This window comes from Rhamphochromis sp. 'chilingali' (genome assembly GCF_963969265.1).
Source record: "Rhamphochromis sp. 'chilingali' genome assembly, chromosome: 10".
Lineage (NCBI taxonomy): Eukaryota > Metazoa > Chordata > Actinopteri > Cichliformes > Cichlidae > Rhamphochromis > Rhamphochromis sp. 'chilingali'.
Genome location: NC_137937.1, coordinates 1,474,145 through 1,487,781, shown reverse-complemented (window position 1 = coordinate 1,487,781; position 13,637 = coordinate 1,474,145). Strand labels below are relative to the sequence as shown.

Here is a 13,637-nt window from a genome sequence, read left to right as displayed (position 1 = left end):
TTTTAAAAACCTTTTCAGTCAATAAAAATGCAGATGTGTTTGAAGTCTTTTCAGTGCTACAAACACACAGATTTGGACAAACAGTGAGAAAGAAGTGTGCAGAAACTGAGCAACAGTTTCCCTCTGATTAAGTCTTCTTCTGGCCGAGCAAGCTGTCATGTCTGCGATTTGTTTCTATGACTTTGTCCTGAAGGGATTTTTTAAAAGACGCAGGATTTTTACTGGCTCGTTCCTTTTAATGGAGTCAAACTGTAAAAGGACTATTTTAATTGCAGTTAGTAAATAATTTCAAATTTAATGATTTTGGATATTAGTTTAATTGTGTTAATGTGGAAAGTGGACTAATACATGTGTGTGTGTGTGTGTGTGTGTGTGTGTGTGTGTGTGTGTGTGTGTGTGTGTGTGTGTGTGTGTGTGTGTGTGTGTGTGTGTGAGAGAGAGAGAGAGAAACATCACTTTATAGAATTGACTTCAGTTTTCATTTTCATTTAAATAAATTCCATAAATCTGATTTTGGAATAAAAATGTAAAATAATGACAAAAACCAGTTACATGTTCCACATTTAAAGAACTACCTAAAGCGTAACTGCTGCATCTTCTTCTTCTTGTTCTTGTTCTTATTATTATTAGTAGTATTATTATTATTGTTGCCTAAGAAGAAAGTAAAATTTTTTGTTTGGTTTTTTTTGGTCCTGTTTGTGTGTGTTTGCGTCATCATTATGTCAGCGCACAATAGCTCAAAGCGTTTTGAGCAGAGGCGGAGCCAGACGTTTTTTAATTAAGCAGCTAGGCAGAACAAAATCAGGGCTGTATCAAGACACAGGGACTAATCCCCAATTCAACCAGACCCAGAACTGATCCGGAATTAAAACAGGACTACAACAGTTCAAAATCAGGACTACTGAGGACTTAACCAAGACAGAACCAGAATCAGAACTAGATGATAGCAGCACTAAAAATCATCATAGACCTGCACTACACTTGTTTTTTAATTCTACCAAAGTACAATATTTAGATTGAGAAAAGTTTATATAATTATTTAGTCTTGTTGTGCAAACAAGCTGCAGAACTTAATAAATATAGAATTTGAAAAATAGTAAACCTAAAAAGAAACACTAGGTACGAGATACATGAGGACCTGTGATACGGTGATACTTCTGGTAAACAACCATGTGACTAACATGTGAGTCTCACCTGCTCTTGTTTCACCTCTGTTCTGTCCTCATTCTCCATCTCCCTCTCTCTCCCTCTTTGTGCTGACAATCATCAAATATACAGTTGAAACCGCATATTTATGTACTCTTCAGATCAAAAACTTTTTTAATTGTAACATCAAATCAGACTAAATGTTTATTTTTTAGATAAATATAAAAACATATTTGTTAACTTTAAGAGTAAAGAGAGAAACTGTCTGTATTTCTTAATTGTAAATGGCACCAAATTGTATTCAAACTGAGCCACACTTATGGAGCTCCACAGTTCTCTTCCTGGTGTTTTGGTTGACATCTCCTGATGTTCCCATGTCACAGAAACAGGCTCTGTGTTTTGCCTTATATGCATCCACAGCTGTGCCACCAGTTTACTCACATGGACTCTACTAACCTATCAGAAGCTTCTTCAGCTCAGGATGGAATCGTCTGGAGTTTTCTTATTAATTAACAATAAACTTAGTGTACATGTGCTCCTAAATTTGATGAAAGTGATAAAAATAGAAGCTCTGTCTCTCTTTATTCTGACATTTAACTAATTCAAAAGATATTTCAATATTTATCTAAAACAAAAGTTTACTCTAAATTGATGTTGTACAGTAAAATTGTTTTATGTTTTCTCCATAAAGTGTAAATGTCTGGTTACAACTGTGAATATCCTGCTGTGTACTGAAATCCCTCGTTTTGCATAGAAATATACTGAACAACATACAAAGCATAATATATAAAATAACATTTACCTGAGTTTTTTCTTTGAAAGAAGCCTCTAATGTCCATTCTTATATTTCAGTGCATAACTGAAACCGATTTAGTCGGAAGGGTAAGAACTGAAAATATGAAATAAACACATGTAAGCTGAGACTCTCTAAAGAAACAGCTTTGTTGTTGTTCGGCTTTTCATTTCGCCGTTTGTTGATTCACTTGAAGAGCGAGTAACGTAATATTGGTCAAGTGATCAGTTTGATATCAATCTTTCGTGATTCACCGTCATATTTACATTATTTGTACAGTACGAATGATTTGCTTTGGTACCTGGTCGAACTTAAGCTCTCCTTAGTATGGCTGGTTCCGTTTCTCTAACAGCGCACTCGCAGGCAGCAGCTGCCCCGCCCCCTCGCTCAGTGCCTGAGCTCGGATCATACCAATATCAGGGGGGATTCACGCACAGTCGTAAATTCCCACAGTGTGCACTACGTGCTTCGAATATTGTGTGCACTTTTTGTTTTATACAGTTGTCAGCCAGGCATCTAACTATGAAAGAATTACACTCCAAAAGACCCCGGGCTTCTGACAAAACAACCCGGGCTTAAGCCCAGTAAGCCCCCCCCCCCCCCCCCCCCCGCTCCGCCCCTGGTTTTGAGTTATTTTTGATAAAACTTTGAGGACATATAGAGATGGGTGATGTCAACCATCCACTAACATCTGGCTTATGTCCACAGAGGTCTTCAGGGTCTTTTACTTAGAAACAGATATGTTAGAAGTGTGTATGGATGTAGAAAGAACCGTGTCCTGTGTCAGGCTACTTAAAACTACATGTGTCATTGTTTGTATTGCCAACATACAGGAATATGTAGGGAATGATAAATTGGGATTTGAAATAGCACATAACTTTATTATAACTTTGTTATGTACGTTACAGTAACAGGTTATAATTGTTTAAATACATAACTATTTCACATGTTTACTTAATATTTAATAATAAACAATGAAATGAATGCTACACATGTTCTACAGGGTGGGCCATTTATATGGATACAGCGTAATAACATGGGAATGGTTGGTGATATTAAAGTCCTGTTTGTGGCACATTAGTATATGTGAGGGGGCAAACTCCTCAAGATGGGTGGTGACCATGGTGGCCATTTAGAAGTCGGCCATCTTGGATACTTTATTGTCATCTCTGCTACATACAGTCCAGTATATAGAGAGACGAGACGACGAGGCTCCAGTTACAGCAGTGCAAGTAACCAAACAATAAATATAAGAGTAAGAAAATAAATATAAACTTTAGGACTCGGGGTAAAGGATCAATAACAATTTAACATTTATAATTTACAGTTTGCTGATTTAAAGTCTCACACAAGCTGTCGAAAGGGGAGGGGCCAGCTGCTTCCAAATAGAGCACATTTCATTCATAATGATGTAAATCCAAGCCCATTATCTATTCATGATTTGAGTCCGGGGTTGTGGGAAATCCCAGAAATGCACCCTACACAAAGTGATTCTGTGAACTAAGGTGTAGGTGTGTTAGGTTAAGTTGTGGTGATCCTCGAGTTGGGGGATTTGTGTTCATACTGGAGTGCAAAATTAAAACCAATGGAAGACGGACAAGAAACGTTCAAAGCCATCAGCTGCTCAGTTTAGAAAAAAGAGAAAAGAAGAGGAGGAGAAACGAGCAAAAGATGCAGGTAAGCAGATGTGTGATTGGATAATGGCAGGTCATCCTGAAACAATCAGAATCAGAACACTTTATTAATCCCTAAGAAAATAATGTGGGTAGAGTTGCTCCAAGAAGAAATGGTAAAAATAGCAACAGTAACAGACTAAACTCCAAGCAACACATTATGTTACAGGTTTTAATATCAATTAGTCATTGTCAGTTGTTGATTTCTCTCTCGAATTATGATGGCTGTTTGGTAGCTGTTTGCATACTATGCATACTCTCTCTCTCTTCATGTGTGTGTGTGTTTCTCTGGTGAAATTCAGTGTGGTTCCGACAACAGTTTTATGTTAATGTACAATCCTTAATGTGTTTTGTGTGTGTGTGTGTGTGGGGGGGGGGGGGGGGGGGGGCGCCAGAGGGAGTGTTCGCCCGGGGCGCCAAACAGGCTAGGACCGCCACTGGTCAGAGGACAGATAAAAGGTTCGTCCAGTAAAGAGGATCTATTCACAACTTCTGTAGAGGGAAACAAGTGTAATCCTCACATTTTGACTTTTTAATCCAAATAGATTTTACTACTTTCTTTTCGTAATGTGGCTCTAATGCTCCACCGTCCAAATCTGAGTCAAGAGGCTTTTGTTTTGAAAGGTCTATCGGAAGTCTGTGGTTTGGAGCTTGCCAGGCTGCTCCCAAACTGCTTTCCTGTTCCAACTCCAGCAGTTGCATGATAAAGCAAGACTGTGAAGTGTTTACAGAGGATGACACTCAGTCCCGTCACGCATTTTGCCGCCGCTCTCGGATAAATGCTCATTTTTCCTTCCGCCTGCGCTAAAATAATAATAATAATATTGTTATTGGCTGAATCGGATCCAGGATGCCCAGAAACGGGATAGAAATCCCCTTGTTTTCTAAATCCAGCGTGACGTCACCGCCGTTATGCTGATTTGTTACATTTAGGACACCGTGAAGTAAAAGTGGGAAGGAAAATGGGATTCCTGCACCAACTCCATCTTCTGCTGTGGAAGAACATATCTCTGAAGAGGAGGGGGCCGGTAAGTGTGGCTGTGTTCTGCCCCGCTGCTGCATTGCCCACAGATGATATTTGGACTAATTCTACCTCCGCCCGCTTCGGTCTGCATATGTTCCCATCAGGCATTAGGATAATACCGCAGCGTGAGAGTGGCTGGGTGTTGCTGAGCAGGAACGTGTACTGTGCGTGTGTCCGTGCTGGCGAACAGGTTGCTTCGACATAAACAACTGTATGAATTGTGAGCAGGCCTATGCAGCGTCTGTGAGCCATGTTGGCGTGGCCTGATCACGATTATGATTGTGATCATATTCAACAGCTGTTGTAGTATTTTAGAAATATTACAACATGTTTGATGTCAGCCTGAGAACGTAGGCTGAAACATGTTGTTGTCATTGCGGAGCTACTTCAGCACCACCCAATGAAACATAGATTTGATATGAACTTTTCTCACATTAAGATTTATGGCAACAGGAATATTGTGAAGCTTAATTTTGACTGCAGTGTTCAGGTAATTCATATATGCTGTGTGTGACATAATGGTGATGAAATCATTCTGCTCGAGCAGGGACAGGTATTTCAGCTTCTTGTTCGTGGAGTCAAACTCTGGAGTTGCTTTTGCAGTATGCTTTGGGTCGTTGATCATCACCAAATCACAACAGCAGTTCCCTGAAGTGCACTTGCACTCAGACAATCCCTTCTGAGTAAGTACTTGGCAATGAAAGACAAACTGGGACAGAACCAGGGTTAGGGAGGGCCCAGGACCGTACTCTACTCTTTATCAGTTATATCATGTATACACACCTGTAACCCAGTTCCACTGGCGGCTATACCTGTCCCTGTCATAATAACGCATCCATCATGTTTGACAGATAATGGGGTTTGCTTTGGATAATAAGCTGTTCCATTATTTCTGGCCTTTTTGTCATCATTCAGGTACAAACTAATCTTGGCTCCATCGGTCCGAAGCTTTCCTGTGATAAATGTGCTGGTTATTACAAAGCTTTTCAACTTGAGCACTCAAACCACTTGGAGTACAACACTGTGTTATGAAACCTTCTGTATTTACATTTTTACACTTGATAATGATACTCCCACCTCCTTCAGAGTGTTCTTGACTAGGACAGTGTGTTTTGAAGGGGTTTACCATGGAAACATTTTTGCAGTTGTCCACTATATTTGTCTCACATGGTCTTTTTGGTGTTGCTGGAAGACACCAACAAAATGTAGCCGTGTCACTGATAGGTCTGAAGGGAAGCGGGCCTCGCCTGGTCACAGAACTGCTTGATCAGTCGGTAGTTTTCTTTTTCTTTCTCTTTAAACGTAGCCGAGGCACCACGCGGCAAAAACTCACAATCTTACGATTATATTTGGCTTATTTCTAGTCAAAATAATCTCATGACACTTAAAATTAAAATTCCAAACAGCACAAATTCTATTCAAAGCAAAAAATAAAGAACTGCCAGGAAATATTCAGAGTATGTTTTTTTTGAAAGAAGGAAGTTATAATTTAAGGGGTTTTTGTAACTTCAAAACAGGGAAGGTTTGTACTACAAGAAAAAGCTTTTGTGTTTCTGTGCATGGAGTGAAACTATGGAACAGTCTGAATATGGAATTAAAGCAACGTCCAAACATAAAACTGTTCAAAAATAGTTATAAAAATATGATCTTCTCGAACTATAAAGAAAAGGAAAATATTGAAATTAATTGAATGTCTCTATTTAAAAAACAAACAAACTCATGTGATATTATAGTATATAGTAAATCAGAAATCTGTTCACTATTTTTATTACAAATTATAAGTAAGGAAGCTGACTAAATATTAACTAATAATTTATGGTAAAGGGGTGGGATTAAATAAAGTGTTTACTTCCTCCCTTTCAACATGTAAATTAATCAGAATGGGTTTTTTTGTATGTATTTTTTTCTCTCTTATTTTCTTTTCTAAATGTACCTGTATATTGTTCACATGTTGAAATAAATTACCAATCAATCAATCAAAATAAGACACAATCAGCTACAGAGAAATTTCAGTAAGATATAGGAACTTGTTTTTATCTTGTATTAAGCGAAAAAAATCAGCCAATGGAATAAGTGAAAACTGTCCAGTTTCGAGATGCAGCTTTGTGTAGATGCACAATATAGAAGACATACATACATGTGACAGTAACGAAACCCAGGGCTCTGCTGTAATGTGGTGTCAGTCTGTGGTACCAGCAGCTAGCAGTGTGTCTGACCTAGATCTAGTAAACAGAAGTGGGCTGGCATGGTATCTATGAAGACCACGAATAGCTGAGGACTCGTAGAAAAAGATTTTAAATGAAGCGATAACACAAAAACGGAAACACAACAGGAAAGGGATAAACCATCTGCACAGGAGAAAGGAGAGGATACGAGAGAGAAAGACTTTAGAGATGGAGGGATGAAGAATGAAGCTCCTGACTGATAATAGAGCGAATCTGTAGAGGAGCGTTTTAAGGACCACCGAGGGCTTGCACCGGAGACGTGACATGACCTCGAAATCCTTGGGTTTCAAAGTTCGACTCGACTTCAGGGCATTTAGATGCAGTTTGAGCTTCTGATTGTTCTGCTCCACACATGGATGAAGTTACTGACGAGGTTCGGATCTCCTTCACCAACTGTGTGTAATTTACATGCTTACAGACGAGGCTGTGTTCCTTACACAGACACATCCACAAGGCCTGACCGTGTGGTATAGGAATATTAACAGATCTGCAGCGTGTGCTATGTAATACATGTTAAATACTCATACCTGATCAAAACTAAATATAAACCTGTCCTTAAATACTGAAAACCTGGTTTCACAGAGAGAGTGCAGCACTGAACTTTCCTGCATCCAGCTGTTTGTTGGTCTGATCAGATCAGATCTGATATCTAAATATCAATGGTCAATAACGGTGACGTGAGAACACATTCGGGTTCTGGTTGGACTAAAATGTGAGGAATTAATGGTGAATTTCTGTTTCAAGTTTTGTGCACAATGAAAGAAGTGTGTGATTTTTCAGTTTGTTTGCTGTTTTTTGGAGTTATCACAGTTAATTGTTAAAAGGACAGTTAACCTAAAAAATATCTAAATATCTCTTTTCTGACAAATATCGAGCTTGTTCCAAATGGGTTAAATGAAGACTTGGTTATTTTTAAATATTCACAGCAGGCTGTCCACAAGGTGTTTATGCTAAGACTATTAAAGCAGTTCTGATGCAAAATACTGGAGACAATGAAAGGCAGCTCAGAGCTTTGTCCACAGAGTGCCTGTTGTGAATGGACGCTGAGTTTCAGGAGCTTGATATGATCCGTTATGAAACGTACTGCAATCTGTTGGTGAAGAAGTGATGACAACAATTTGGTAGTTCTGGACCATCATCATCTTTTGCCTTTTGTGATGGTTTGTTTTTCCACAGAAATGCTAAGATGTTTCAGTCAGGTGACTTAAACCAAGAACTGGAGGATTTATTAGGGGTCAGTGAGAGTTGATTTTAGGCTGAAGGTAAAGACTTCAGTTTTAACTGTTCAAATATCAGAAATTCAAAGTCAAGCAAGGAAAAAATGCATGGAACCACATTTTGGGGGGGGGGGGGGTTTCTACAGTATGGAAGAAGTATACGTGGCAGTTATGTTTGTGGAGTGCATGGATGAAATAAAACTGTCAGCACTGAACCACCTGACTGCCTTTCCAAGTATGCCAGCCCTGTTTCACAGCCTGTTGAGGAAAACTGCCTGATCAGCTGTGTCAAACACTGAAGTCAAGTCATGTTACTTAAGTATTGATTAAAATCCTATTCATAATCCTAAGCTTCTTGTGAACTGTTTTTAATTGTCAGACTGAAATGAATCAGTACGTTTCTGTGTTCCATTAGCTCTATAAGATGCCTGCTAATTATGTTTTAGGGGTAATTTGCAGATTGGGAGGTAGTTATGATAGAATATACAATCGATTTCCAATTAAATATTACAGAGGTGGCACTGACATTCACTGGAACATGGTTAACTAGATTTTTAATGTTGTTGAAGACAAGCTACAGGTTACGTTTCATAGTGGGAACCATTTGATGTTAGTTAGTCATTAAAAAAAAAACACAACTGTCTCATATAAAAGGAGGTAGAGCAGGTCATCTGCTGATCAGAAGAACATGTCTATGTAGGTTCTCAGTCATCCACATCATCGTAGTCTAAGGACCTTGGACATGAAAGCAACTGGACTTCTTTAAGGTTCTTGAAGACATTTCAGCTCTCCTCGGAGAAACATCTTCAGTTCTAAAACCAAACGGTGCAGAGTCCCAGGCATGTAAAGCCTAGTGGGAGTTTTACCTATTGATCATGTACCTCATCACATGAGCCAAGGTGTGAAAAAAGGGTGTGGGTTATTATGGGCCGAGGTTTCGGGTGCAACCACTGTGAGACCTTCCCTCACTCTATCATGTGATCACCTGATGATGTAGATGTGAGTGGATATTAAAGTGTGTGGGTAGTGATCTCAAAACTGCATTGTTGGTAGCAGACAGTTGTTGTTGGTTTAGAGTAGGGCTGCCACGATTAGCCGACTACTCACGATTACGTCGACTATCAAAATCGTCGACGACTAATTTAATAGTCGTCGCGTCGTTTGAAGCTTTGTAAGATCCCAAAAGACGCAGGAATAAGTAGTTTGGTTTAGATTAAAGTTATAGTTTCTACACAGCTGAATAAACATCAAGCAGACAGCTGATCATCAGAAGTGTGAGATGCTCGAGAATTTACTCCGGTGTCCTGTTATAGTTTAGATAGCAAGGAGTTTATTAAACTTCACCGAAACAATCTGCAAATGTCATTAAAATTTAATAAACTATCATCTTGTCTTTATTTTTAGTTAGCACCTTAAACACTTAAAGCTGTAAGCTAATGATAGTTATATAAGAGCAGATGCTGCTGGTGCAATAAGCTGTACGTTTTACTCCAATGGATGATGATCTGATTAGTCAACTAATCGTAAAAATAATCGGTGACTAGTCGACTATCAAAATAATCGTTTATGGCAGCCCTAGTTTAGATGCAGATGAACAGCTGAGTCTTGTCCTGTCACGGGGCTCTTCTATGTTGTGCCATGAGTTCATGCAGTGGCTGTTTGGTTTCTCTGAGGTCTGAGTACTACTTGTTGCACTGCACAGCATACACTGTCTATATTAGGTTTGGGAGATTTGTTCTTGGGATAAACCAGTGTTTGTCTGAGGGTGTGGCTGGGTGACCAGGATGTCATGTATGAGCTTCTCTGATAAACCTGTTACATAAGGGATGACAGTGTTGTTCCTTTGCATGGTCCTAAATTACTCCCAGTTTGTTTTCCAGAGGGTGGTGGGAGTGAAAGAGGAGGTACTGGTCTGTGTGTGTGGGCTTCCGGTAAACTTCAGTGTTGAAGTTTCCAATGTTTACAGCACAGTCCACAAACAGGAAACTGTTATCTTTATGTCTTCCTGGTGAACTTTATGTTTCTATCCACTGAGTTGATGTGAGCAGTGAAGAATTCCACTTTTCGAGTTTTTATTTTGACACAGGTGCCATCCATGTATCTGTACCAGTGGCTATATACTGTCCCTGTAGAAGAGCCAGGAGCCTTTCTTTCCTTTTTATTTATTTATTTATTTGCCTGTCCCGTTTGGCTCTTTTGCCATCAGAATTATTGTTTAAAGGCGAAGAAAGATGCCCAACGGATTTACTTTACCAAATGGACCATCCCAGCCTTGCCGTAATGGTCCATTTGATTCACCTTTTATTGTTTATTTTATTTTATTTTCACTTGCTAAATACGGGACAGATTTGACTGGGGAAAAGAAAAGGGAGAAAGAAAGAGGGAAAGAAAAACAGCGGGGAAGAGGGACGGGGATAAAGGGCAAAAAACAAAAACCAACAAAACAAACAGACAAAAAATCCATCTCACCTGGATCACCTGTTGAGAAAGAAAAAAGAGAAAACAAGCAGAAGAAAAAAAAGAGCAACATAATAAACAACATCACGATGATATATGGGAATATGACAGTAAATACTAAATATTAAACATTATTGTGCAGCACGTAAGATCGACAGCGCACAGTGTGCTTATGGTAGGAGCCAAAAAGGGTGTAGTTTGTGGGTGTGATCACCCGTGTGTACACCTGTGAGCATGGACGCGCTTGTTTTTAAAAGGTTCCCTCATGTAATGATCTGCTAGAGGGTGTGGGGGGGGGGGGCCACAGCCCCGTCCTCCAGGGCATGAAGCAGGTATGGAGGAGATCAAAACTCCAGACATCCAGAGGCCCCCAGAACACAAGAGACCAAGGAAGACCAACAGAGGGGCAGCCGCGCCACTGTCCCAGAAAGAGCTGAGGAGAGTCCCAGATGAGGGCTCACTCAGCAGCCGCGGAGCAGAAGCCAGGGGGAGTTGCAGTGACGCGCCCGTGAGCTCCGCCGGCAGCCAGCCGTGCCTGAGTGACCGAGCCCCAGGCCGAGAGGCCGGGGGCACCCCGCCTCCGAAGTGGCCCGAGCGAGCCCCAGGCTCCAGGCCCCGATAAGCGGCCGCCAAGGAGTGAGCCGGTGTGTACCTGGACGCCCATCCCCGGACACAAAGAACCACCAACGCACCGATGTCTGAGGGAGTCTGCCACTGGCAGGGGAAGTGGTGGTAGGGGGAGATAGGCCTCCAAACCTTGGAGGGCCTGAGATGTCCCCAGAGAGGTGGCGTCTGATACCCAACCTGACGTATAGACACAGAAATACAAGCACACACAGATACAAACATCCATTCCCACCCTCATGCTCTCATATGCACTTACTCCACACTCAACCAACGTGGAGACAGACATCGAGAGACACTGTACACACAATCACACTCCCCAAGCGTACTCTAAGCCCCAGGTCTAGGTACCCTTGCCCCTGGAGGGGGAAACTGCACCCAGACCCAGGTAGTGTTACCCTGGGGTGGAGAGAAGCAGACCGCCCCGACTCGGCAGCAGCAGGGAGGCCCCACACTCCAGACCCCAGTCGGACGGCCAACTCCTCCTAGCCCCCCTGCTCCAGCAGGCCGCAGAGAAGACTCCAAACCTCCCTCCACCCGCTCATATGTAGTGTTGATGCATGTGTGTTCTAAGGTGCATTTATAATGGATTGCATTTATATAGCGCTTTTCAGGACCCCTCAAAGCGCTTTTACAATACCACTATTCATTCACTCTCACATTCACACACTGGTGGAGGCAGCTACAGTTGTAGCCACAGCTGCCCTGGGACAGACTGACAGAAGCAAGGCTGCCATATCGCGCCATCGGCCCCTCTGGCCAACACCAGTAGGCGGTAGGTGAAGTGTCTTGCCCAAGGACACAACGACCGAGACTGTCCGAGCCGGGGCTCGAACCGGCGACCTTCCGGTTACAAGACGAACACACAACTCTTGAGCCACGATATTTAAAACCCAGTAGGGCATGGAGCTACCTGCCAGAGAGCAGCAGGTAAGCACATAGCCCCTCCTGATAGCCCTCAATGTCTACGTGTATTTAAAATTGAGAGGTGGGCAACGACGCCAGGGGTGAGGTGTACACCCTGATGGTCTTTTGGATTCCGTCTAGCGTGCCCACCCCCAAGATCCTATATGTATGTGTAATGAGAGTGTGAGTAATGTGAATGTCTAAGTTGTGGGATAAAATTGAGGCAGAGGCAGCCAGAAGGGGACAGAGGGGGGGGGGGGGGGTGCCTCCCCTGCACCCTGGTGACATACCTTTACCCCAAGGCCCTGCATGTGTGGGTGGTTGTGGTGGAGCGGGAAGAGGGAGGCAGCTGGAGATGGGGAGGGAAGGAAGGGAGGGGCAAGTGACCCCTCCCTGGGGCCAGCTCCCCCCGCTGACCCCAGTAGGCACCCCCATACTCTGCAACCCGCCAGGGAAAGGGGGTCCAGGCCCATCCGGACCGGGGCCCAGTACAGCAGCGCCCGCCAGGCCCCACAGAGCCCGGGACAGCCCAGCCGACCCCACCTCAGAGAAAACTGCACCCACCCCGTCATCCACTCATCTTCCAGACTACATAATGGTAAATGGTAAATGGCCTGTATTTATATAGCGCTTTACTAGTCCCTAAGGACCCCAAAGCGCTTTACATATCCAGTCATCCACACATTCACACACACAATCACACACTGATGATGGCAAGCTACATTGTAGCCACAGCCACCCTGGGGCGCACTGACAGAGGCTGCCGGACACTGGCGCCACCGGGCCCTCTGACCACCACCAGTAGGCAACGGGTGAAGTGTCTTGCCCAAGGACACAACGACCGAGACTGTCCGAGCCGGGGCTCGAACCGGCAACCTTCTGATTACAAGGCGAACGCCCAACTCTTGAGCCACGATCGCCCCACATAAGACAATAGACGCCCAGGCTGAGATCTTCCTCCACCTCTCCTGTAACTCCCCCTCCTGCAGAGTGAGTTCCTGAAGAGAGGAGAGCTCCTGCAAGATGTAACAACCTCCCCCACCAGTTGAAGAGCCCCCCAGGTGGCTCGATGCACCGGCGGCACCCTGTGCCAGGGCTGGGCCCCCATACACCCACCCGCCCATAACCCCGGCAACACACCAAACAGGACCCAAGCCCCCGAGGCCCGGCCAGGGCCCCAGCCCAGAGACGGAGCGCCCCCAGAACCTCACGCCTGTCCCGGACCCACCCAGGGGCAGCCAGGCTACCAGGTCAGTAACCCACGTCCGTCAGCACAGACCCTCCCCTAGCCCCGCTGCACACAGCCGCAAGGAAACCGTCACCTAAGAACCAACAGAGCCCTTAATAGTCCATGACTGCTACCCCGGGTTGACCCCTCCAAGGAAGAACCCCCCAACACCCTAAGCCTGTCCCTACCCCCACACCAATCACAACAGCGAAGGTGGGACTAAACTATGACCCCCCACCCCCACTAGGTGATGGAGCTGATCAAAGGAGCCCAGAGCAATTGATCTAATGTGGTGGCAGAGGCTGTATCGAGACTAATGTAATCTAATAGATAATTTCTATATT

General features: G+C 43.3%; 1 protein-coding gene across 1 annotated transcript in view; it reads left to right on the top strand.

Annotated features, from left to right (window-relative positions):
- The first annotated feature begins 4,305 nt into the window (after positions 1–4,305).
- The window catches only part of abca2 (ATP-binding cassette, sub-family A (ABC1), member 2), a 114,770-nt gene continuing 105,438 nt past the window's right edge, over positions 4,306–13,637 (top strand). Inside the window, exon 1 of the mRNA XM_080894837.1 lies at positions 4,306–4,640. Coding sequence (XP_080750963.1) covers positions 4,575–4,640 — 66 coding nt within the window. The 5' untranslated portion in view covers positions 4,306–4,574. The remainder of the gene's footprint in view (positions 4,641–13,637) is intronic.